This window comes from Empidonax traillii, unplaced genomic scaffold (genome assembly GCF_003031625.1).
Source record: "Empidonax traillii isolate 1590-97213 ecotype Southwest subspecies unplaced genomic scaffold, ASM303162v1 scaffold240:size1935192, whole genome shotgun sequence".
NCBI lineage: Eukaryota > Metazoa > Chordata > Aves > Passeriformes > Tyrannidae > Empidonax > Empidonax traillii.
In genome coordinates, this window is record NW_020955433.1 from 768,736 (window position 1) to 795,737 (window position 27,002).

The 27,002-nt window shown below is 39.3% G+C and overlaps 2 protein-coding genes across 5 annotated transcripts in view; both read left to right on the top strand.

The window, feature by feature from the left end:
- Positions 1–10,820, top strand: part of NWD2 (NACHT and WD repeat domain containing 2) — a 53,170-nt gene extending 42,350 nt beyond the window's left edge. For both annotated transcript variants that reach the window (XM_027888542.1, XM_027888543.1), the window contains 4 exons: positions 799–1,002; positions 2,592–2,736; positions 3,031–3,620; positions 5,182–10,820. In XM_027888542.1, the coding sequence (XP_027744343.1) occupies positions 799–1,002; positions 2,592–2,736; positions 3,031–3,620; positions 5,182–9,117 (4,875 nt within the window). In that variant the 3' untranslated portion in view covers positions 9,118–10,820. The remainder of the gene's footprint in view (positions 1–798; positions 1,003–2,591; positions 2,737–3,030; positions 3,621–5,181) is intronic.
- Positions 10,821–15,517: 4,697 nt separating this feature from the next.
- Positions 15,518–27,002, top strand: part of CUNH4orf19 (chromosome unknown C4orf19 homolog) — a 44,304-nt gene continuing 32,819 nt past the window's right edge. For all 3 annotated transcript variants that reach the window (XM_027888567.1, XM_027888568.1, XM_027888569.1), the window contains exon 1: positions 15,518–15,834. The gene's annotated coding sequence lies outside the window, so the exon portion shown is untranslated. The remainder of the gene's footprint in view (positions 15,835–27,002) is intronic.

Below are 27,002 nucleotides of genomic sequence, written 5' to 3' on the forward strand. Positions count from 1 at the left end.
TGAAAAAAATAAATTCAAAAAAGAGTATTTAGAGTACCATAACCACAATACCATGCCACAGTTTAAAAGCTGACTTCCACAAACCTTTATCTTTATACAAAAGATACGCATTTAAGTACTAAAATGGAGTTTGATCCATTTCTACTTAGTATTTGGTCTTTTCTTGCCCCACTGTTCATTCAATGAACAGCTATCGGGGCAAAGACAACAAAGGAATGTAAAACAGCAAAGCAGCTCGTGTTTCTGCAACACGGATCCTTAGTATTGCTGGTATAAGCCACATCTTTAATAGCAGCAATATGAGCTGTGCATAACATCATGTGAATTTTCATCAAACAGAACACAAGCTTTTATAAGAATAAAGGCAAGAGGTAAAGAATCCAGAGATGCATACTTCTCCTTAGTCCACAGAAAAGTATTTTGACATTTGCTTTTTCATGTGAGATCACTCTCTACCTGTGATTAATGGAACTCAGTAGTACATGAGTAACACTGTGCTAAGTATGTTTGATATTTTTTAATTACTTCTTTTGATAACCTTTGTATTTTTATTGCCAGTTAATATGAAAGACAATACATCTACTTGAAATTTCACCAGGTCATCATAGTAAGACACAGTTTGATACAGTAGCCTTTACAGTAATTCATCTCACACAGTATTTGTTTCCTTTCCTAGTAATTTCCAAGTCATTAAACTACTATTAGACTTGTTTTTATGAAATCCAGACCCTGAGGAGGCTTTTTTTCTTGCATAATGAAAAAGAAAAATTTAACCCCTATTTTCCTGTAAATACATAGGGCCTACTGGGGGAGAAGTATGGGAACATACGGATACCAGGGGAAGTTGAATCGGCAGAATTTGAAATGATCCTGGATGCTGCTATAGAGGCCAAGCTAGAGACAAGGATTTTAGAAGAGTGGTACTGCAGGGATGAGAATGCAGTGCCGCCAGCATATTACCTCAGACCAAAATCTGAAATGCTGAAGAACTACCAGAACACGGTAAGTCATAGTCACCTCCTCAACAAAATTCTTCTCTGGCAGTTAGTGCCAGGCAGTCCCCAAGGCCAGGCACTTCCTGCTGTCTCTGAGTTGGCTTCCACAGTGCTGTCCCCACCTGAGCAGCTGCTGCTGCGACGCTCCTTTCCCATACATGGTGAAGGCAGCAGCCACAAAATACCAAGGAACGTGACTGCTGCATTGATGTTCTCTCTTATAACAGCTAGAGGAAGTGGACTGTCATCTTACATAACCTATTGGGGCTAGTGAGACAGTTGTACAAATTTCCCTTTCCTTCTCTGATGTTGTAACAGGGAAAGCCCAGGTTCTCCTACTTAGTATTGTGCTTTTGTTAGATTTCAATGAACAGGACTTGCAAAAGAATTACACATTTTCCCTTCTATCCCCATAGAAGAAAACTCTCTAACAAGTGCTTAGCACTGTCTTGAGTTAGATGTCATACTTTTAACTTATTAACTGTATTATAAGATTTTCAAACGCTGTTAATTATTATTTTTAAAACAGGCATTTGCCTTTAATTGATGACAACAAAACCTGTATATATTTATCAGGGCTCAATTCTACCCTCCTACACATCCAATATAACAAAAGACAGATTTTAGTGTACAAAAAATGAAGTCCTTAAACAAGTTTTCACTTCCTTGTGAACGCATACTGTATTATTGGTTTGGGGGCTTTTACTAATCTTTTATACCTTTCTTCAAACTACTGATACACAGGACTAAGTAAAAAGATGTTCATAACACAAACCTGTAACTTAAAAGTGTGGCATAGATGTAATATAACTTAAAGATATAACACAGACTTACACCTCATAAACTTACAGAAAGTAATAAAATATACACAGCTGTTAATATGTCAAGGAAGAGTTGCTAGGGAGCTTGTCCTGGAGGTTGTTCTTTTTCCTGTTACACCCTCCAGGAAAACTGGAGACCTCATAGAGATTTCATCTGTAGTAAGTAAAACCCAACTGCCTTAGAGAAACATCCATCACTGCATTTGCAAGATACCATCTGAAAGGATTAGAAAATTTATATTAGAGTTCCTCTCTGATGACAGTAAGATTACTGTTACTATAGCAATGAATGAAGTAATGTCACATATAATCTTGTATTTTTAAAATATGGTAGCTAATATAAGGTGCTTAATTACAGTTACCTGGAACCTCATTTTCAGTTTTGAGATTCAAGTTTAAATTCTTAACATTTTTACTTCTCATTAAAGGAGTGATAATTTTAGCAGTATACTGTGGCTTTATTATCATTATTTCAGGCTTGGTTCTCAAAACTCTCTTTCTATAAAGGTATTATTGGTCTTATTCTTGAAAAATATTGCATTAGCTGCCTACACAGGAATTCACAAAATACTCCAAGTAGCTAACTCTTAAAATTCTAAAATGGAATACATTATGATCATCTTCAGTATAAAAAGTTTAACCCTTATTAATTTTTTTCAGCGTTTGTCTTTCTCTGTTACTATGTTATTTTTGACCTTGAATATTAGACTGTTACTTTCTGAAGTTGTAGAGGTGTGTATTATACCTACTGTTTAACTGTGAATATTTTTAAAAGATGGAATCTTCTTCAAACTCTGTGAATGAGAACAAATGGCAAGACATATCAGAAGAGATTAAGAAGATTTTTAAGACTGCTGTGAAATTGCTGTATGAGAAAGGAAAAATGAAACATAGCCAAGCAAAGAGATATCTTTCCTCTGGTAAAGTTCACACTAACAATTTCTCTGTTATCTCTGTATTGTCTTTTCTGTCAACCTTTCCACAAACATGAAAATATATTTCTGTTGGCATTTCTCATATAATTAAAGAGGGGGAAAAAAAAGGTTTGTTATGCTTGCTTGAGACTAAAACCCATAGAAAAGCACCCAGCAAATTTTCCATTTTTTCTGTTTTCTACAAAGAACAGATGCAATCATTTAAGAGTCTGCCTGTTGGGGGTAGGGCATGTTTATAAAGAAAAGTTAACAGAGACTCTGTGTTCTTTTCATCCCCAGCTATTGAAGATGAACTTGATTTTGCTTTGGGTAAACAAACACCAGCTTTCCTAAAGAAGTGTGTTTGCTACATTCGGAAAATTGCCAACATTGAGCGCTTCGTTAAAATTCCAGAGATGGGAAAATACATGGATGTGGTACATACAGCAGGGAAGTTTCTGCGAGATCCTGAAGCCCATGAGAAACTGATCAAGCTCAGGGACGAATTCATCCCTACCATTGTCGCATCGTCCAATCTGAGAGTGTACACATCCGTCACTCACTGTGACATGAAACTGGGCTACTCCCGGGAAGTGGAGAACCATTACATTGAAGGTCTTGGTAAACAGTTCTATGAAGACATGATTGATATAATCCAAGCTACAGTGCAGCAGAATTTTGACACGGAGACAGACACACTGTATGATGAAGTTCTTCAACACTCATCGCTGTGTAAAACCTACTCCACTTTTTATGAATATAGATGTGAGGCATTAAACATAGTTCACAAGTATGTTTTACCTAGCAAAATAGGACACATTAACCCTCTTATCATATATGGAGGACCATGCACAGGGAAGACTCTTCTATTAGCTGAAGCAGCAAAGAAGGTAAATAAATACCTTACATAATAATGTTATGATGGGAGTATTACTGTGTATAAAGGCCATCTTTGTTTTCATTCTTCCTTTTGTCAACAGACTGGATATCAGTCCTCAATATATAAAATAAAAATAATAAAAGGTATATTCGGCATATAATTGTACAAATATGCAGAAAAATAGTTACTTTTCAAAAATAACATACCTGTATCATGTACTTATCCAAAACAAAAAAAAAGGTTAACAGAGCTCTTAGAAGCCTAATAAGAATCAGCATATCTTGAATTAACAATGTATATTGTAGAATGATCTCTCCCTCTTGTTCCACTGAGGTCCTGTGAATCCGCAACCTTTTAAAAATCATGTGCTGGCTTTAGTCTTAAACACAAATGCAGCATTTCTTTCCAAGTCATGCCATTTTATATTCTCATCAGAAATTATTCCAGAATTAGTCTAATACACTTGCTACAAATCTATCTGAAATAATCTGCAAAAATACCTGTACTTATTTATCTGACATATGCTGTTTAAGTCACTGAGCTGATTACTACAGGGAAATGAATGAAATACTTTGTGCAAGGGGGGACCAGATGCAGAAAAAGACCAAGCTGGCATCTCTAAGCCTAATTCTTCAGCTGGGAGTCACAACTTTGAGTTCCCTGCAGGGTGGTCAGAGAATTTAGCATAGTGGGCTGGGAAACAGCCATATCAGACAGGAAAAAATGGAGAAGGGAACAATATTGTTTACAATATATCTTCTTCCTATAGAGTCACATTAGTTGTGTATATGAAACTGGGATTTGCCAATAAAGATCTTGTTTCAGATCTGAGTACATCAGTCAACCTAGAGACTCTGTTTATGCTTTTCTTTTAAAATACTGTAATAACATAAAGTGTGGTGAAAAGATATGGCAAGTAAAAGAACTGTGTCACCCTCCATAGACAGAAAAGATTCAAAACCACATTCTTCATGTGCTTAGAGTGATCTAACCAAAAGACAGATACTTTTTCTTCCTTGTGGCAGTGTTTTAGAGCAAAAGACAGATACACCAAGGCAGAGTGTAGTTCTGTGGGCCAGGGTTTAAGGTAACCAGCTGCTTAAGGGCAATCTGTATTCTGATTCCTGTCCTCTAGTGATGTTCATTTTTATCCAGATAGGAATCCATGTTAAACACGTTCTGGTGGTAGGTTGACCAAGGATGACATTGCATAGTGTCTAAGGAGGTTTATTTATAAGACACTCTACCTGCTTACTGAAGTGACACATATTTTGCAAAGCATACCCTGGGATTCAGGGACTACATTCGAGTCATGTCCCCTTTGATGTAAGCCTTTTTGTGGATCTGAGTCTCAGTGTTTTGAGATAATACCTATGCTAAACAAAGACGATATATGATATGGATTTCATTCAGTGCACATAAATCAACTCACCTTGAACTCTGCCAGTGAAAGCATTTTTATTCAACTAGTAATATTTTAAAATGTTTCTTTATATATAAGCTATGACTATTTATAAACTCTGTTACTGTGCTTCACTGAGATATAAACTAAATTATGCTCTATATTCTAGGCCTATTCCTGGTTGCAAGAAGAGATGGGACCAGATTCTGACCCTGTGGTAGTTATAAGATTTTTGGGATCCACTGAAACAAGTACAGATCTGAAGAATATACTTCAGAGCATTTGTGAACAACTAGCAGTCAACTACCGTTGCCTCGTACAAAGTTACCCAAAAAAGATTCATGACCTTCGGGACTTGTTCATAAATCTCTTGAATGAGTCTTCATTTCACAGGCCACTGGTTATAATATTTGATGCCCTAGAACAGTTGACAGATAGTGATGATGGTAGGAAGCTCTGGTGGCTCCCCATTCACCTTCCCCGCTCAGTACGGATAATTTTGTCAACACTGCCAAACAAGCATGGGATCTTGCAAAAACTGAGGTGCCTTATTCATGAAGAAAGCAACTATATTGAATTGACTGCAAGGGACAGAAAGATGTGTAGTCAAGTACTGAAACATCAGCTGCTGCGAGTTAAAAGAAAAGTAACATCAGGGCAACAAATCTATGTCAATGAGGCATTCTCCAAGTGCACACTGCCTATGTTTGTGAACTTAACCTTCAGAGAGGTCAGGAACTGGAGATCGCACAAGGATGTGGATGAGTCTTCCCTCTGTGTCACTGTCCATGAAAGCATAGAGCAGTTGTTTTGGTCACTGGAAAACAAGTGTGGATCAAGATTATTGTCAAGAGCACTTGGCTACATTACTATGTCCAAATCTGGCCTGAGTGAAATGGAACTGGAAGATATTTTAGCCCTTGACAACAGTGTTATGCATGAACTGAATGAGAGTGTCAGAGAGAGTAATCCATTGAGAATTCCATATATTTATATTGCAAGGCTTAAGGAGGGCTTACAAGGATACTTAATAGAGCGACAGGTGAAAAATGTAACACTGCTTCTTTGGGCAAATAGGCACTTGCAACTAATTGCCCAGAAATTGTACCTGCACAACGAAGAAGACTTGCGTGAAATGCACACAGTCATGGCAGAGTATTTCCTTGGTGTTTGGTCAGGTGGACGAAGAAAACCTTTTCACAGCAATGACCAATATCTGAGTGGTTATCCTGACCATGACAGTAGAGGCCTGAACGAGGATGAAAAGCATTGCATGGATCAGACTGCTTTTGACAGGCAGGCACCAGATCAGCCATGGGTCTTTCAGTGCAATCCATTAGAACCTGATATCTTTTTTATCAATCACAGAAAAATGACGGAGCTTATTCATCACTTGACAAGATGTGGAAGAACTGACGATCTTCTGTATGGAGTCATTATGAACTTCAGCTGGCTGTACACCATGATTAGAATAGGGCAGTTTGATAAAGCACTTTCTGACATAGAACTGGCTTACAGCTACTCTCAAGAAAAGGAGCTGAAATTTCTGGCCAGTACCCTCCGCAGTATAAAGTTCAAAGTAGTAAAATACCCAGGTTCACTCTCTGCTGAATTGCAGCAGAGGCTTCTCCCAGTAGTAAGTTCATTACCCAAACTCCGACATCTCCTCCTAGAATGTGACAAGGACGGACCCAAGTACTGCTCTATCGTCCCTTTGCATTCTTCCATGGATGTGACTTACAGCCCTGAGCGCCTGCCATTGTCATCCAGCTGCATGCATGTCACAGAGATTTTGCCTACATTTAATCCCAGCACAATTATTGCTGCTTTAGAAAATGGCTCCATTAGCACTTGGGATGTAGAGACCCGCCAGTTATTAAGGCAAATTACAACAGCTCCATCCGTTATCTTAGGGATGAAGCTCACTAGTGATGAAAAGTATCTTGTAGTGGCTACAACAAACAACACTCTTTTGATATATGATAACATAAATTCCTGTCTTCTGTCTGAGGTGGAAATTAAGGGATCAAAACATTGTGGAATTGGGGGGGGCTCCACTTTTATAAATGGATTTACATTATCAGTCAACCATGCACTTGCTTGGCTGGAGGCCAGCAAAGATGTTACAGTAATAGATCTGCTTTATGGCTGGCCTCTCTATCACTTCCACTGCTGGTATGAAGTGACCTGTGTGCAGTGTTCTCCAGATGGAGTTTATGCATTCTGTGGACAGTATTTAAACACTGCAACCATTTTTCACTTGGGCAGCGGAGAGAAGGTGGCCACTGTGACCTCTGAATTTTCAAGTGGGTTTGTGAAATTCCTTCTCATTCTGGACACAGCCCAAGAAATGGTGATGGTGGACAATGAGGGTAGCCTCTCTGTTTGGAATATGGAGGATATTGCAAATCCCCAGCTTACAGATGACTTTGACTGCAGAAGGGAAGACAGTGAAGTTGTCAGCATAGAGCTTTCTGAAGACCAAAGTGCAATTTTAATTTGTAAGGCTCTCAGCATTGAACTTCTTGACACTCGTGTGTGGAAGGTGGCTGAAAAGTTTAGAGCTAAACACAATGAGCGCTTTATATCTGCCGTGTTGTCCAAAAATAGCAACTGTATAATTGCTTCAATGGAAAATACCTCAGCCATTTTTGTTTGGAGAAGAGATACTGGACAGTGTATGGCAAGCCTACAGGAAATCTCAGGAACTATAGTCAGGCTAATTAAATCAAATCATCATAATATGCTGCTATCCTTATCCACCAGTGGTGTCCTTTCTATTTGGGATATAGACATCATAACTGCTATGTCCAATATCGACAAATCTGGCAAGCCTATCCAAAGGTTGGTGTTGCCAGCCAGAGGTGAATTAATATACACATTGGATGGATCAGATTCTGTCCATAAGTGGAACTTCAGCACTGGATTCATTGAAGCTGTGTTCAAGCATGAAGGTATTGTTGAAAACTGCGTGCTGACCTCTTCTGGAGAGATAATGGTTACATCAGATGACAAATGCAGCCAGTATGTATGGCACACTGTTAGTGGTGAAAATATCTTCCGCATTAATGGACAAAAAATCTCAGAACTAATGATTACTCATAATGATCAATTTGTAGTCTCTCTCTGTGAGCAAAATGCATCCAGAGTTTGGCGACTGGCCACAGGACACAGAGTTTGCAATATTTTAGTTGCTTTACAGAATGCATTTATAACAACTGCAAATACATTCGTAGTCGGAATGGCAAAGAACAAAGTGTTGGCTGTGAGTCTCTGGACAGGCAGTATAACGAAGAAGTTTTGCTGTGATGATGGTGCAAGCATTGTGGATATTAAGTTGATACCAGACTGCCCAGATATTATAGTATTTATAACATCTACTGAAACCGTGAATATCTGGAGCTTAACAGAAGAAGTCATCTGCAGGCGTGTACAATTGCCTACCAATTTCTTGAAAAAATTGGAAGATTTTGAAATATCTCCAAATGGGAAGCTGGGAATTATAACACGTGGTGATGAGAACATCAATGTGCTTGATTTATACAGTGGCAAACTTCGTGTGCTTCACGCCCCGGGTGTCATCTGGCGGCAGAGGCTGTCTCGTGATGGCCGCTACCTTGTGTACATTTGTTGTCGTGGTGAGGAAGATGATGACAATGGTGCGGTCTCCAGCTTAATTGTAATGAGGCTGGCGGATGGCAAAAACATCGGTGCCTGTTCTCTTTATAAAACTCCCACTTTTCTTACACTCTCACAGAGACATTTAAACATTATTATTGGATTTGATGATGGAAGTATAGGTACTTACACTGTAGTGGATAGAGTTGATGCTGCACTGAAAATCAAAATTGCTACTTCAAACAGCCGTCAGATTTTCAACAACACTACACAAGTGATTAGGCCAAAATGTCACAATTATAGCTTCAAAGCAGCTGCAGACTGCATTTGGAGGGAATCGACAGAAGTATTTGCAAGGGATAGCCCCATAACAGTTATAGAGCCTGAGGTGAGTGAAGCAACACCAACCAAAAAACACAACTATTGCTATGAGAAAGTGTGCTCAGCCATAGATTGCAGAGGACACAGTTTTACCTCTGACAATTGAGTAATCATCTGAATGAGCTTATCTGATTAGTATACTTGCATAGGTATGTTTTCTGAATTCATGTAAAAATCAGTGTGTTTCTTGGAAGACAGATAGAAACAGCAGAGGGCAGACCAGCTGGGTTTTTTCTGTCTTACACTTAGGTAAACATAAAAGTAAATATAAATGGGCTGCAGGGTTTTTTTTCATTTCGGAATACAAGGTTCAGTCCAGAATTTCACCAGGGCCTTGATTAAAAATTTCTAGCAATACTATCAAAATTGTTATGCTATTACAGAAGTCAGGTGATCACATCTGGGTTTGACAGACTGTTTTAACTAGAACTAAACCTCTACATGATTGGTGAGAAGAGTCAGACCACTGTTTTATATTCCACGTCACCTAGATGGGTCTACAGCTAACAGTTGGCTTTATAATCACTTGCAAAAATCCGTTTTTCTGCTTGATGGTGCAATGACAAGATGTCACCTGCCAACCTGGAACACTTGATACATTCCATCATCATTTTAAAAATACTTACTTTTATTTTTCCTTTTAATTGGGATTAATCTTTGGGTTGAATGGAGTAGGTGCCAGTCAGCTGCAAACATGTCACCATGTGAGGCAACAAGTATTTGTTTCACCTTAATGAATGGACTGAAAGCTTTTTTTTTTTTTTTTTAACTGCATGCAGGCATTTCAGATTTCTGTGTTGTGATAAAATGATAAAAATCCTAGGTTGTAAAAGGAGTATAGGGATTGGGGTTTTATTTTTGGTTTGGGGAAATTTTTTGTCTTCATAGTGTGTATTAGTCAGGTTGTAATGAAATTTTTTCAAAGACAGAGAGCGTTGCAGATTACCAGTTAAACACATTAATTTCTTTATGTTAAAAGGTTGCTATCTTTTATGTTGTAAGAGAGTCTAAAGTATCTCCTATGTCCCTAAGGTAACCTTAATAGTTTTCAGACCTGCCATGTATTAATCCTTATAACATTTGCCTTATTGTTGTTTTTGGTCTTTCCCATGATAAATACAGATCAAATGACCAAACACTCTGGGACTCTTAGTATATGTGGTGAAATCTTCCACTAAACATAAAGGCTGTTCAAAGATCCTTTACTGGTCCAGTTTGTAATGGGTTTTTCTTACTTCCACATATGTACAAGCTTCACTTTCTGCTTTAGAACTGTTTTGAGCCTTTTGTACAGTTTTACCAGTTTCAAGGGAGAAATTGTGAAATAATGACGAGTGCTGTAAAAAAATTTACATTCTCCCAAGTTAACATATACTGGACAGCACCTGAAAGGATAAGGAAATTTTCCCCTCCTTACATATCCTAAAGATGGAACATTTGTGGAAATATTTTCAAATTATTTAAGCAGAATAATTTTATTTTTAAAATTAGAACCCCTGTCACAGATTTCCAAGAAATGAATGCAAAGCTAGAATTTAATGTAGTGTGTTCAGTGTAAAAGCCAATATAGTATGTTAAGTGACTTGAATGATTTTTCCTAACTTGTTTGCAACTAATAGATCATATTGAATGTTTTTATGTAAACTTTATATCGTTGGGAAAACCTACCCAATCAGAGATTTATATTTTCATAAATGTCAAATTTAGTTAAATTTTGTTACAGAGTTGTTAAATTAGAAATCTATTGCAGTCTTCAAACAATATACAGTCTTGTGTATGCATTGTTTGTACTAATAAACTATGGAAGCAGACTTGTATGTGTCTCTTAGTTTCAGGGAAATTTCACTCTGGCAGAGGGACACAAGGCCTTCACAGCTCCCTTTGGCCTGTATTTAAATAATTTCTGAGGGCTATATTCATAAGGAAGAATTTCAGTATTTTCCCCTTTCACTTGACTAGGTCATGCATTCAAAAAACCCGGTGAGATTTGCCAAAAAAACACCATGCTTAGGTGGTGTTTAGGACTAGAATGCACACTGCTGGTATGCAAGTCATGAAGGCTTGTGTAAACTACCCAGGACAAAGCACAGAACAGAGAGGAGCACCTGAAATCCCACTTTTCTTCAGATCTGTGGAGCTATGGACCTGTGGGAACCATGGCTCCCAGGATCCTGTCCTGAAGGTAAACCAACTTCCACCTTCTTTCAAATGCAGTTCATAACTCACACATTTCAGCCTTGAACTCCTTGTGCATAACCTGTGTAATATTGGAAAGTTAGTTCTTTCATTATCTTGGAGAAGTAAAGTACATCTCCTATCTGCCAAGAGAGTGGCTAACTTTGGGTGGTAATGAAGTATAGAATAATAATAGAACCACAGAATGCACTGAGTTGGAAGGGACCCACAAAGGACCATCAAGTCCAACTCTTAGTGCCTCACCGGACATCCCCAAGAATCACACCATGTGCCTAACCTATCTCATTTAGCTTTCCAGCTTTCTGTATCAATTTCTCAAGGGTCAGATTCCTCACATGGAGCCGAAGAGGGAGGCACAGGCTTCTGAATGGCATTAGGCTGCTCAATGTCCAAATACTTGCTACTGCAAGAGTGAGTGCTCCATAGCCCCTCACAAATCTGTCCCCAAGTACATCTATCCACAGGTATGGAGACTAAGTAGTTTCTCCAATAATGAGCCATCCAAATGCCAAGTGCTGTTCTATCCTTACATTGGAACAGAACAATTTATTTTCTGTTAAGGAGCACTACTTGCATGTTTAGTACAAAGCTTTCATCTGTTTTTTAGATAAAGTGCATCAATAAACAGGCTCAGTCATAGTCCATGTTTTCTGACACAGAAGACTCTAGGAATAGACCCTAGCTGCAAGAAAGCTTTAACGCGGAATTAGCCGGAAATTCTTTGGCAGACAAAGGTAAGCCGGAGGTCAGCTAGGAAAAATATTTTTATCTGTCATTTCCTTTGTACCACAGCTGGGGAATGCATGGTCCATGACTTCATTTCAAACGGCCTGTGGCCATTCGACTCTTTTTTCACGTTATTATCAGATAACATCAGAATGTGAGTTAACATGTAGCCCAGAAAACTCTGCATTCAGGGGCATTCAGGTTTCAGTGGCTCCCCAGCCCTGATTTCTCCATGCTGCAGCCTCAAGCCTGTGGAAACAGAAGTTTTAACCATCTTGCAAAGAGAATTTAAAGCAAATATTGATGGCTAAAATAGTGTTCATATGCAGAGGGTACTGTTTCAGCTTAAAATCCTGAGAGTTTGCCCTTTGTCAAAAACTATATGTGTGTCTGTATGATACATCATAAAGTCAGTCCTTTGGAGCACTACTATTAGGCTATTAACAACTATCTGCATTGTTTTATTTTGTTGATTAAAGATTTAAAAAATACCTGATTTAATATAACTATTATTATTGCAAAAAGACAGACTAATTTTATTTCTCCTAATTATAAAACCAAAGACGTACTACTATTTTACACATTATTTTTTTTTGATAGGTTTCATTACCAAGGATTTGTTACTAAGAATCCCTCTAAAGCCTTTATGCTATAAATATGACCCACTTCAAGTTCTTGTACCCTGCTGTGGACATTACTCATATCTCTTCCTGGGTCACCACATAGGTGCAAGAAGAGTAGTGAGCTACATTTTCTCCTGTGGTTTGCCTTTCCAGCCTTCCCAAGGCAGGATGAGCTATTTTATCATGTGCTTCTCCAGAAGGGGCAGCTTGGACCACCACCCCTCTGTGAAAAAGGGCCTCTCACTATCAAGGACAAGCTATGCAGAGCTCAATGCGCTCAAAAACCAGGTCAATAACTGGAAGAGTGTGAGGGAATGTTCTTCCAACACGTGCAGTCCAGCATAACATGCTCTTAAAATCACAGATGGTTCCCAAAGTGACTGTTAAAATCTGCCCCTACCAAGCCATTCTCCCTGCCTCCACTGTCCCAGGCCTATGCAGCTCTTGCTTACCAGGGTGAGTGATGCCTCCATCCTCAGCAAAGCCCCTGACATGTTCCCAGCCCTGATACATTCTCCACCTGTGGCATCTGCCCTTTTGGCAGCTCACCGGTCTCCTCTCCAGCCTCGGCAGTGAATATACAAAAATGGATTTTTGTTCACACATTCCCACTCTCAGAGCTTTCACCACACAATACTGTATAAATAAAATCATCTTCCTGCTTTTCTGCCATAAATCTCTGATTCCATGTGCATTTTAGTGTGTGTGAGAAAGCTTCTAGACTGAAATAGATCTATTCAGCATATTTAAAGTGAAATAAACAGAACTGCAAAAATCCAGACATGTTGTAGCACAGAAGAAAGCAGAACAGGGTAGTTTGCTGCCATTTGTCTATGTTATCCCATTGTATGTTAGTAAATTGTCCAGCACATCCCACTGTAATACCATATTGACAATAGTATATGAAGTCACAAAGTTAACCTTTTAGGCTGCAATTTTTCAAGGCAGCCTTATATCTCAGCAGGAACATTCTCCATAAAACTTCAGCCAAAACAGATACAAGAATGAGATTAAATGAAAAAGAGGATTTCTGCAGGCTGAATGTCTCAAATACTTTTGCTTTGAAAAAAATGTTGTCCCACCCGTGTTTTTCAACAAGGACTAAGGATTGGTGAGACAAGTGATCATTTCCTGCAGGACACATCTGTGAAAACCTGTCAGGCAATCATCCCAAAAAGATCCCAGCAGTTTGTACATATTCATAGAAGACGTTAGCTTTCAGGAGCACAGCACGCCTGGGATTGCAGGGGCTGGGGCAGAACTTTACTATTGCAGATATACTTGGTGTGGGTTTGAGAAATCATGAGAATGAACAGTCTGAGGAACAACAGAAAATACAGTACCTGAGTAAAACTCTGAGAAGGAGACCAAGTATCAGGAGAAGAGGAGAAGCAGCCTCCCTGAAGTTGCTCCCAGTAGCCTCCTGGCTTACAACTCAGCTTTTCGACTGGGACATTTCTCAGCCTATTAGCCCACCTCATCAGCTCAGCAGCCACGAGTGCAATGGCAAAATACCACAGGCAAAATACGGCCGAGCTGGGGGGTTACCTCCGGCTTGGCAGGGCTGTAAGCTGGGTACAAACACGGGCTGTGCACAGGGCTGCATGCAGTATCAGACTCCATGCTGCTAGAGGTAGCCCCAAACTGCATCTCCCGCCTCCCTCACCTCCTCTCACAACCTGGGGATGTGTTAGTGTAACAATTCTTCGCTTACTGACCAGAGAGCCTTTGGAGAGTTTAGTGAAGGTTCTGTACTAAGAAATTTCTTGGCTGTTGAAGTCCATTTTCAGCTAACACTAATTGTTTGCAGGAGAAAAAAAGAAAAAAAAAAAAATTGCCAAAGAGCTGTTGCAGAGCTTTGCAGCTCACAGCCTGTAAACGACACTTGGTCTTTACATTATGACATAGCCCTCTACTTAAAATAACCATGTCCAAAGCAGTTTTTATTAATTTCTTTGCTGGAATCCAACATTTCACCCCCCATGTGTGCTGGATCCTGCAATAGGAAGCTGGGCCAGGCAGCACATCTGAGTCCCTGCTTCCAAGCACGGGACCTGCCTGCCTTCCCCAGCCCACTGCTGGCACGAGTTTGACAGTCTCAGCTTCAGCTCAGAGCAGATACGAGGGAAAGCATGACAGGGCAAACCCAGCCCATGCTGAAGCTGGATTTTAGGAGGATAGTTTGCATGAGAAAAGTAAAAAGGAACCCAGCACCATCCTTCCAGGGAAGGCAAGGAAGGATGCAACCCCTGCAAAGCAGGGAGGCAACCATAAATCCGGCATTATTTAGAGTGAGAACAGCACACCTATACACTATAGCACACACACAAGTGCTTCCATGAGGCTTAACACCACATTAAAAAAAAAAAAAAAAAAGAAAAAAAGGGATTTAGCTGAACATTTCCAAAGTACTATCAAGAAGGCTCTGTTAGCCCTGCTCAGCACCCCCGGCTGTGCCACAGGCAGTCAGGTGACGCAATCTGAGTGCCCGTTCTTTCCGGGAGGTTTTTTTTAGTTTCCAGGTACATCGATATATATTAAAGGTCACACCTGACCCAGATGCATGCTTAAGTTAAATCTCTCCTCCTGCACAGGGGACACTCTCTTAACAGGGCTATGGCAGTAGGACACGTTCCGTATCACTTTTGGAAACACCACACCCAAATCAAAATGATTCCAGGAAAGTCAGAAGCTTTCACAGGTAAATGTGACGTGATGCCTGCAAATATACTTTAGAGCTGAGTTTCTCCATAGAGAATCACCCAAAACAGTGGGGAATAAACATTGCCAGGCAACATGTAAGAGAGGAACTTTCTGCCAAATCCTTCCAGCACTGTTTGTGATATGGGGAGATTCAATTTTAAGAATATGCAAATGACAGTGTGAATACACTGACGGGCTCGGACTGTGTTGTGGTCGTTCTAAGTGACTGTCTCCGAGGAAAGGAATTATTTGGCACGTGTTCTTCTACTTCTTTTTTTAAGCCTGATCATAAAAGGGTGAGCTCTATCAGGTTTTTATTCAGCCTGCAGGTAAAGGGTTACAGATTCTAGGAAGTATTAAATGCAAACTTTGAAGGATTTTATTTTCATCTACAGTCACATGATGCCTTAATACCCAATGACACTAACTACAGTGTCTCATTAAGAGGTCATGCAAACTCCCAAGCTAAACAAGGCATTCTTACATATTTAACATTCAAATGCAGAAGCCAAGCTAAGCCATGGAAGATTGTAATCAGAAAAAGCTACACTTCCTGATCCGCACAAAACCTGCAGGTAGGAAAAGTTCTTCCTTTAAACTTGTAACATTGTGCTTTCTAGAGAAACTGTTTAGAAGACATATTTTGCACTCTAATTCTTTTGTACCTTTCGAAATACCCTAAGAGCTTTATCCTGAAAATATCTGTTTTCATTTGTTCCACCTGTTGTAGAGTAGTATTGTTTTTACGATCAGAAGTACAGTTGGCTCAGCGGAAATCCAAACAAAACCCTTTTTAAGCCAACTCTATTTAAAAAGTAATATTTTTTTAAGATTTCTTAGTTAGTGAAATGGTTGTGTTGGAGTATCTGGGGCAAAGGGGGAGTTAATATGCCTTTGATGTCTGAAATGAAGGGATTTAGAACTCTTCTGACTTTACTTATATCATGAATTGCACATTGTTTTAGTCACTCAAATCAAAGTGTATTTTAATGGATTCGGCTTCCTCACTGTATTTACATGATTTCTGATCTCCCCTCCTAGGACTTGGTACATTTAAAAATAAAATCTTTCAAAAGCAAATGAAAGGCAGATGGGGAGTACTAGTGCTCCATAAAAGGAGAAAAAGAATTACAGAATAGGGACTCAGAGGAAAGACAGTTAAAATCAGTTTGTTTAAATCAATAATTTAAATTGCATTAAAGTATATCAGTTTTCACATGGAGTGATAAAGTTTAACCAACAATTGCTGGCAATATTGCAGGAGTCCTTTTTTTTTTTTTTTTTTTTTAACTAGTGCTGAAGGAGTTTTCCAGTGTAGAACATTAGCATTTTCATTACAAAGATCTTTTTCTCATTATGATTTTTCTTTTAACTGTAATTGTTTTCAGACAGTGTTCTAAATACTCAGCATTTTAATCTCTTTATAGGAATTTGGTTAAAGAGTACATTCTATAGAGCTACAGAATCTAAATTTACTAAAAAATCTCTAATGCTTCATAAGATTTGCACTTCCTAAGGATTCCCAGTGCACAAAAGCAGCAAGCAGTGTTTATTGTTTTGCTCCTGCAATGGATGGGTGGCAGATTGTATTTTTTTTGAAGTTTATCCTATAAAACACATCTCTTTTCTTCTTCACACATAATGCTAGGAGACACCAAAAGAAGTAGAGAATAATTACACCTGAAGCAACTTGCTTCTGTAAGCTCTTAACTTTCTTTGGAAAAAAAAATAGTTTTGTCATTATCAGTATTTAAAATAAATTTGAGTCTGAACAAGTTTACCAGTGGTACTTCGAAAAATTGTTATTCAGTTTCAGAATGCCCACCTTGAAAATAGAGGGTATTATGCTGAGGAGGATCATGACCCAAGTATGATCAGCCTAGGTCAGCCTGAGACATCAAGTGTCTTCTTATCAGGCTAATTGTACCAACCTCCCGACAGAGTCGCTCACAACTGTGCCAGTGGGAGTGTAGCAATAAGCCACCACACTTTAAAGAACTCTTCTGAATTTACTATAACTGACCTCTGAACTTATGTCACTTTCAGAAATCTATTTAGAAACTCTTGTAGATAAGGGGCTTATTTGCTAAACTACATTTAAATCTCAGGGGAGGGAGAGGAACACACCAGCTCCCAAAATACAGCCAACCACAGATTTTCACCAAGGAGGAATGTTGCACCTGAAACACCAAGAGAGCCTGCCATGGCCAGTCTCTTTTAAGAAATGTTTGTACAAATTGGGTGTGTCATGGTAAACCAGCTCTTAGTAGCTCAGTAGTTAAATCTGTTGAATGTTCATTACACAGAGTGTCTCTGCAGGGTGGAAGGTACAATGCACACTGTTACTCTGTGACCAGAAAGATAGGGTGGCCATTGAATGAGGGGAAGCCTTCACTCCTTTCCTAAAGAAAGGAATACAAACGAGATATTTGCTGTCTAGTACTAGTAGTTCAGATGTTTTTTGTACCCACAATTTTACATTTAGTAAAGGAATTTGTACTGCTTTTCTTTTTTTTCCAATGAAAAAAACCAACCTATTCTCTTGCTTTGTCACATCAGTTTAGAATCAAATGTAGTGTTGTTTCATAGGGAAGCCACACAAATCAAATACTTCCTGCTCATAATCAAAAAAAGAAGTTCCTGAAAACTGAGACAATTGGAAACCTAAGGGAGAACTTTTCTCTTGAATTTTGGAGAAGTCAAGCAAATGTAAAATGTAAAAATGAAAACGCTACCAGAAGTTTGGAACCAGAGCTAAGACTAGCACTGGTCAAAAGCCAATCCAGATCTTCCAAAAAGCTTGCAGATCTCAGGAAACTTGTACCAGATTTAAGGCTTATATCAAAAATCCTCAACCTGATGATTTTGGCACAGTTCTAGGCAAGTGGGAAGACAGAGCAAAAGCTTCAGGTGAAGGGAACTGTGGCTTCCTTCCTTGAAAAGCCGGGTTAAAAGTGATCACTCTGCAAGGTAAACATTTGTGAGTGTTGAGGCCCTTCTCTAACCGCCCTGTTGTTTGTACCTGAGCTCAAGGAAACAAACTTCTAAAATATTTGCTCTCAGACTTTACTGAATGAAAGCCAAGAAAAGCCTTTATTCACGTCTTGCAGGAAGGGATGGTCTTTTGCTATGTTTGCACAGCATCCAGTTAAATATGGCCTCAGCATTGTCTACATCTTCCACTGATGCTGTTTCACAAAAGATTTGAGGTGGCAGGGACTCAACCCACTGAAGCATGATGAAATGTAGTCAGGCAATAAATATTTGTTTGGAAGTTACAATTTCTCCTTCAGACCTGTTTTTCTGAGGATTATATATGGTCACCTGTCAGCAGAGTATGCCTACGACTTCCACAAAACACAGTCGTGATGGAGAGGGCGGGGCTAACCAGAGCACGGGGCCAAATCCCCACTGCTCCTTAACCAGGAGCACCTCATCTACCACCTGATCATGCCAGAGAAGCAATGTCAAAACTTCACACCCAAGCAATGGTGCATGAAAATCACTGATTTTTGCTAAGCTACAGAAGAGTGCTGGCAAGCAACATGTATTGCTACGAATAGGTATAAAACACAATGCAGTTTTACTTATTGAAAGTTTTATATCAAAACAGACAAAATAAATGAGTTTCAGTAGAAAGGTCAAAAGGGATTGCTGTAAAAAGGGAAAAAAAGGCAACAATTTTCCTGTGAGTTCTCCTATGAGTCACTTTCACTTAGACATATGGAAGAACTTCAAAATTTTATTAAGAACTGAATACATTGCTTGGAAACTAAACATTTAATCACTTACAGCAGGACAAAAAAAAAGGCACAAGTTTTCTTTGTCTGTGTGACTCTTTTCTGTCTACCATTTTTAAAAAAGTTTATTTAATTTCTATTTTTCACTTTAATCACAGATGTTTGCTGCAAAGCCATAGATGCTTTCTGGTTAGAAAAATATTTCTGGTTGAATACTCAATTATTAATTCACAGAAGTTACTTTTCCATTTAAGATAGCAAGGAGGAGTAAGCCCTCTCCTTGGGGCTTACTCTTTTGAATGCCAGCAGCTGGGCTTGGGCCAACTTTGCATCACTTCCCTACTATTTAATATATTTGTGTATTTCCATTAAAGAGCAGTTAATTGCATGATTTTATACAAACAAGGTCCAATGCATTGCTATTACAGGCAATCTGCTTTTCAGAAAGGACTGAGTAACAAGGACAAATGTGTCCCATTCAAGAATAAGACACACCCAGTGACTGAAAAACCTTTCAGTGTGAAGTCCAACCTGGGAACTTTTCACACTGGCTCCAATGGGAACAGCATCAAATCTTCACACTGCCGACAGAGATCAGGAGAAAAAGAAATAACCTGATGCAAGTGGTGCCGGTACTACCCAGCACCTTGTTGCCAGCACAAACAGCATGGCAGCAGTATGGGTTTGCCTGTGCTGGACAGAAGCTCTCCAGAGCATACCAAAATAGATTATGTCACATCCGATCTCCCATGCTCAGGACAGGTGCATCTGGATGTTAAAGCACTTTGCCCAAGCAGGTTGGCATTAATCTCCTCTTAAGATACACCCTGATACAAAGTCTGATGGCAGCTTTGGGGCAGGAGAGGCAGGGAGTGACCCAAATGAGCCATATGGAGCCACATTTCCACAGTCCTGAGGACCCCTCAAAACTGTGGGTCTGTTCCTTCCCTGACTACATACTCTACCCACTGAATTTATTGCAATGACTGCATTTATTGACTGGCATGTATTTCTTACATTCACTTCCCCCTTTGAAACACTGTTTTATCAGCAGTAGATTTGGGAGTGCCCAGCTTTATCTACCTTATTGAGCACCGGAGCTTTGTGCAACAGCCTCGGGTGCAGAAAACACCACCTATGCCCTGACACAGCCATCCAGAAATTTCCTCCTCTCCCTTCTGGGCTGTGCGCTCCCTCCTACAGCCGGGCCATGCAGAAGGACACCCCACCAAAACCCAGGTCCACTGTGCCAGGGCACCTCCCAGTCCTGGTGCTGAGGCCCACAGCCAGCCTGGGCTCCCTTGCCTGCTGCTCCTCTTGCCCAGCCAGTGAAACCATGCTGCTCCACCACATTACAGGCAGTTTATTTCCTCAAAAAGAAGTGTTATTCACTCTTACTCCTCTGTGGCGTGCAAGGTTAATAGCAACTGCATTTGTGTGATTTTAACGCTACAAATTTCCATGGAGCTATTCTTCTCCTCTACTTCTGTTCTACTCATAAAAGAAGCATAAGTCTCAGGCTAATTCATGCTTTTGAAGTAAGCTGGCAGTCTTGTTCACTTATAACTCAGTGGAAAACAAGCAGTCAGCTGTCAGGAACCTGGATAGAGCTTTGTTAAGGGCCTCTCTGTCTATTTTTGGTTTGGGTGTGGCATGGAAAAAACAATATTTACCATCTCAGTAGCTGTGCCCTTGTGTATTTGTTTTCATATTCCCTTTCCCCATGTGAATTCAGCAGATGTTGCACGGCTTGATATCAGCCCTGCATTTTGCTGTCAGTGTACGTGCATGTCTCCACTGAACATTAGTAATGATAGGCAGTGTCTGCACAGAAAAGATACAGATTCAACTGCCACGCACCATTTCAGAGAAAAATGTGGATAAAGGGATAAAGACGAAAAATACCATAAGATTTTATTTTCATGCAAATGAAACAAAAACTTCAGTCATCAGCCCTGAATTGAAGGCCACCAGGGGCCTGAGGAGCTATTGCCATGTACAATGTTCAATTTCTGTCCTTAGCATCTCTTTTTAAATTAAAATAATTTGGGAGTATTTTCCATTGCTTTGGATGAATGCACACAGATTGCCAAAAGGTTAATCCATATTTACCAATATACATTAAAAACTAATGCTCAGTGCAATTATCCCACTAACCACCTTCTATAAAAACATCTCCATTTGCTTTACGTTTATATAGAGTACAAACATATGGATTTGCTAGTGCACAGATGGTCAGAAAACCTCCAAGACAGTTTAAGAATACAGAGGAAAGCCAAGGGCAAAGAGCTTGATGCTAGGACTGTTTTCACAGCCCATACCAGCACCATCAAACTACAGCCTTAGCATTGTTTCATTTCCCTGTCATCCTTCCATGATAAAGCTTTACAGTGGCACCCCTGAATCAGTGTGGCTGGACTGATTTCAGTCAGTCCAGAGTGAGAGAGCACCTATTTAGCTCACAGCACATAACTACCCACATTTTGCATGTGGGGGAAGGCCAGGTTTGAGAAGAAAGTAGCTAAATCAGCCCCTTGGCTCTGTGTATGGGGCAGAATTTGAATCAAAGTCTCCCAAACACGTTAATAGTCAAATCTGTTTCTAGATACTAACATAATTGAAAAATCCAACCCAGTGTCAATAACTTTCTTGTAACAGGGCAGTATGTTAAATTGACCAATAAATAAAATTCCAATGCAGGCAGCAGGTATTTGCTTTATGATAGTGTGACCTGAAATACACCATTTAGAGTTATTGGAACAAGCAGTTCTGCTGGAAATGTCAGCCTGTTGTTACCATACAGCAGCACAAGCAACTCCACAGCCAAAACATAGTCCAGCAAGTTAGACCTAATAGTGCAATCTTCATTGATTATTTTGGTGAATACAGTTCATTCCTTTGCACAGGATTAAAAGACATGGCAAGAAAAAACAACAACAACAACAACAACAACAACAACAAAAACAAAAACATTATTAAGCTGACTCAGTGCCAGACAACACTAAGTCTTTTAAGGCTATGAATACTTTACTATAGCTTTCAAGTGTTGTTCTACTGAGAGACTAAAAAAGGTTGCAAATACAATCAAGATCAGCAATTCAATAATTCTACAGAAATGCAGTTGCTGTCTCACCTTTACTACATCTTAGCCACATCTGGACCTTTTTAATGCAGTGGTCAATACTTTGGATCTGCCTTGTTCTGAGAAATAATTATTGTAATTATAACACAAAAGCTCCTTGCTCTTGTCCACAAAATTGTTGTGTCTAATCATTCCCTTAGCAACCCATCATCACTCAATGTCTGTGAAGGAAATCAGTTTAAAATAACCAAACAGAAAATTTCACCCACACTCTAAACAGCTCTAGATTAAATTATCTCTATGCTTTACACATTATTCTAAGAGCTGTATTTAAAAGAAAATAAAACCCCTTTGAATCAAAAAGAATTCATGTAAGAGAAAAAGTGATATCTATAAACGGATCTTTATTAAGGTATTGTATCAGAGTCATTGCTTGAAGATTTTTTGAACATGACTTCTCCTGTTTTCTGTATTTTTCGGTTTTAAAAGGTTTGTTATCCATTTTCACAATCTTTTGTAACTATGCTTTTCTACTCTCTCTGACCATTCTTTATGTGAAATGTTCAGGAACAACGAGGTTAAAAAATGCACCCCAGTACATTTCCCGTACTTGTTAGGTAGGAGCATTGTGTAGGGGAAGAATCTTGAGCAACGAAACTGGGGGAAAAGACATACCCCAACTCCATCACCCCCAAAAAAAAGGATGAAGGAAAAAGAGATGCATCAGGTACATGAATAACTTTCTCTGATCTGAGAGCAGACACAGATATAATCTGATAAAGATACCAATTTATACGGCTTATGCTGTTTTAGAAAGTTTCCTAATTTTAGTGCACATAGTTCATCCTTCTCAAACATGCCCATAGCTGACTAGGTCTAAGCAGTACTAGATTACAGACTACAAGATCATCTCAGAAATAACTTCTTGAGCCAGTCACACCCTAGCCTAACCATTCACCGAAATACCTGATTATAAACATTTGGTGCCCCCACATGCTAGGCATCTGAACTATGGATCACCAATACCTGAGATAACTAAAAATATTACTATTTAGCTCACAGAATAATCTAAATTTTCTCCCACAACATTTAAAATTCTTCTGCTGAGGAAAGGATCTTCTCCAGGTATTCCAGTGCAAGCTATATTACTTGTCTGGATTTCATGTTGTGATCCAATTAAAAAGCAGAAAGAATAAGGAATAATGACAAAAGTGATAAAATTTTTTTTACCACTGTCTCCATGCAGGACAGCTGTGTGAGGTTTGTTTGTTTTTTAAGATGAGCAAAGTCAAATTTTTCTTTCAAACCCAACTCATCTGCACCAAGTGTATTGTTCTTCCGGTTTTACTTTTACCTCTCCAGCTCCATCCTTCTATGTACACCTTAGCCCAAATGCTGTGTCCTACGCAGAGCTGTCTGCTTCTCAGACCTGCTAGGAGCTACAAATTTGGGCAGGTGGCCAAGTTGTTCATTAATCATCCTCTGTTTCAGTCTTGCCAGGAAAATATATGTTTTCTCTGAATTTATAGCATGTGCCTTGTGGGTCATACCTACTCCTCTGTGTAGGATTCACTTTGGCCTAGCAGTAACAAACCAAATGATGTAACTCTTGCAAGCTCAAGCTATTTATAAACAGGTTTCAGTATTTTTTCTTTCTGCTTTCATTCCAATTTGAAGATCCAGTTATAACTTGAAATCTTCCCAAAAGAGTTTTCAGTCTTCCAGTCAAATCATTTTTCTACCTAAATTTCCTTTGAAATAGTGAAACCAACATTGACTCTTTTCCCTGTGGGTTCTGTTTGCCCTTCAAGGAGTTAAAGTTTCATGTTTTCCACTAAAATTGATGATTTGCTTAAACACGTTAAGCTGCCATAAGTTAAAATTGCCTTTCTCAAACAATTTTGAAGTTTGTAAAACACTGATTCTTCTAATCTTCTGAAATTGTTTTTCATTCTCTGTATCATTCTATCTTGATGCAAAAAAATAGACATCTGCAAAAAAAGTTGTTTCATAACACCAGTGTTTTGAGATGAGCCCCAGAAGAACTTACTGCAAATTTGTGGTTTGCACTGCCGTAACAGCTGCATTAAATGATTATTTGTCAGGATAAAGTAAACCTGACTGAATTTCTCTAAAGTACACTCAGGACAAAAAATCCAGCAGTGGTATGCCCTGTGTTACATGGCTTGTACTGTTCTGTACCATGCCATGAAAGAGCCTAGATTTGCATTCTGCTCTTGACATGAAAAAAATTTAATCGTACATTGAAATTTCTTTGTTCATTACAACACATTTGTTTCTGGCCTCTTCAATTCTACTTTCTCTCACAGTCCTACAGCTTGCAATATTGCTCTGTCCACAGAGCTCACTGTGCAGTACAGTGCTAACACAGCTGAAAAACTCACCTAGATGCTGGCACAAATTCTCTAACCCAAGGACTGACTCCACCAAGAGCCTTCTGTTTTTTTAGATTTGGTCTCCTGTTTCCCAACCTGTGTAAATCTATTGTTACCCTGCAGAATTTGTACTTTATTCAGGTTGTTTTGGTTTTCCTCCATGGCATTCCCAGCAAGGAGCATATTATCCAAAGATACAAAAAAGCTTTTTGTGCTCCAGAAGATATATAGGGTTTCCTGAATTAGGTTCTGGAAAAGAAAGTTTCTTGCAAAAGAAACTACATGAATAAATATACTACTTCCCAGGAAAAATCATGTTCCTTCTCCCAAACAAAATGGAAAGGTTAGCTGCATCAAGCCTTGCAGATTTTGGAGTCCTTCATCCTCAAAACTTCCTCATCACACAGCTTTTGCAGCTCATTTGACAGAAGGAAAATTAAGCTTAAGTTGGCAAAGACCCCATGCATTTATGCCAGGAAAATCCCACACAATTTGAAATTAATCAATAGCACAGAAACCCCCTCCCACCTACCACATGGAACTCAGTCTCCAAAAATCTGCAGTCTCTCTCTAGGGTGGTATTTGAAACAAGCATGTTTGCAGAACTAGCTTCACCCTCCTTCCCACACAGAGAGATCTTTTGCTACTTTCTTCCCATGAGAAAAATAACACACCTATGTGGAAAACAAAGGCTAGTGCATCCATCTTAAAGGCTAGAAAAGCCTAATTTCAGAAAATCTTCTCCTTACTGAGCCAATACTCTTTTCTCCCAGTGAGAAACACTGTAATTCTAGTCCAGTAAAATGCAACACAAACATGATATAGCACACTCATGTCAATGAGCCTTTTTGAAAGGTATGTTAACAAAGCTGTGCCTGTACCAGAGCCTGAGCTTTACCCTCCTACTTTCTCCAGGCACTTCTTTTGCTTTCCAGGAGGCCTGAAGATTTCTTTATGGAAGAATGATTGCAATTGATTGCTACAAAGCTTTCCATGAATGGCCTTTTTGAAGCATCCAGATGAGACATCTAGAAGGCTCCAAGGTGTTTCTTACTCACAGCATACAATTACCCAGGCCCCATTATACTTCAGGTCTTTTGCCCCCTCCCTTCCTGCAGAATTTCTCCATATAAAGAGACCTACCTATAGGTGCCTTGTCTCTGAGCTACCATCAGGTTTTTGCAGCATTTTCTTGTTTGTGTTACAGCAGTATCTACAGGCACTGTAAGTGATAAAGGCCTCATTGATCTGTCTCTCCCAGAGACACCTAATAACACACACTATATTTAAACATTTATAGATTACCTAGACACATCTAGACTGGATCCAGACTTCTGGCACCTCCTCACTTTTGGGAGAATAAGGAGGCACAACCCAATTCTATCCTGCTTATTAGTAAGGAATACATTATACCTGAGAAATAAATGTTCAAGTTCTAACCCCACTGTGTTCAGGAGGCGCATAGTTGCACGTAGCTGAAATCCCAAGTAATGGGTGACATGAGGAGGTTATTACACAACCTGTGGTGACCACTGCCTCATGTGGCTTTGACAGCAGTGAGTTCCAGTGTCCGTGCTGTGCTTAAGGCGGGCTCAGAGCCCACCCGGAGCAGCAGGGACTATTCAAGATCAAGTAAACACCAGGTTTGAAAACCTTAAGCTGCTTTGGACAATGTGGCTGTCAAGCTGCCTTCCTCAAACAGAAGGGAACTGCCATCAGCATGCTGCTGTCAAGTCCAGTAATAGGACTTAAGGCAGCTAAACAGATTTTTCTGGGCAAAGTCTTATGCCTAATAAACAGCAATATTCCAGGCAGGTAGGGCTTTTATGAATTGTTCTGCCATGATGTGGCACTTCACTGCTGCTGAAGCTGGACTGGAGCTATGTCCCACGACCACTTTTGCACTGCACCCACCACTGCAGCAACAGAGAGCACAGACAGGCAGTGCCAGCAGAAAAGCCACAAACAAACTGTTGGGAGTTACTCAGGCCTGTTAATCACAAAGCTGTCCTCCCCAGTCATTGCTCCACCCAAACCACACAGCTAATTGCCCTCATATTAATGTTTGCCACCTGTTTCCTTCTTCTTAGGCTTTGCCTGTGGAGACATCTTTTTCCCAAGTCTGATATCCCAAGTTTGCACAATTCTTTCATGTTTGAAAAACTTTCTACTATCTGAAATAGTACTCAATTAAAAAAAAAAAAAAAAAAAAAAAAAAAAAAAAAAAAAAAAAAAAAAAAAAAAAAAAAAAAAAAAAAAAAAAAAAAAAAAAAAAAAAAAAAAAAAAAAAAAAAAAAAAAAAAAGAAGGGATCTTCCAATATAGCCTGAACTAGCCAAGCTTTCTTCCTTTTGTACAGCATTAGATGCAATGCACTCCTTTCCAGAGGCAACACCAGTAAAGAGTTTCCACTCTCCTCTCCCAGCACGTCTCAGCAGGGCTCGTGTTTTAAGAAAACGTCACAAGCACAGGCATTAGAGAATAAACGGCAGGCTTGTTTTGCAAACTCCCCTATTGGCTTCTGAC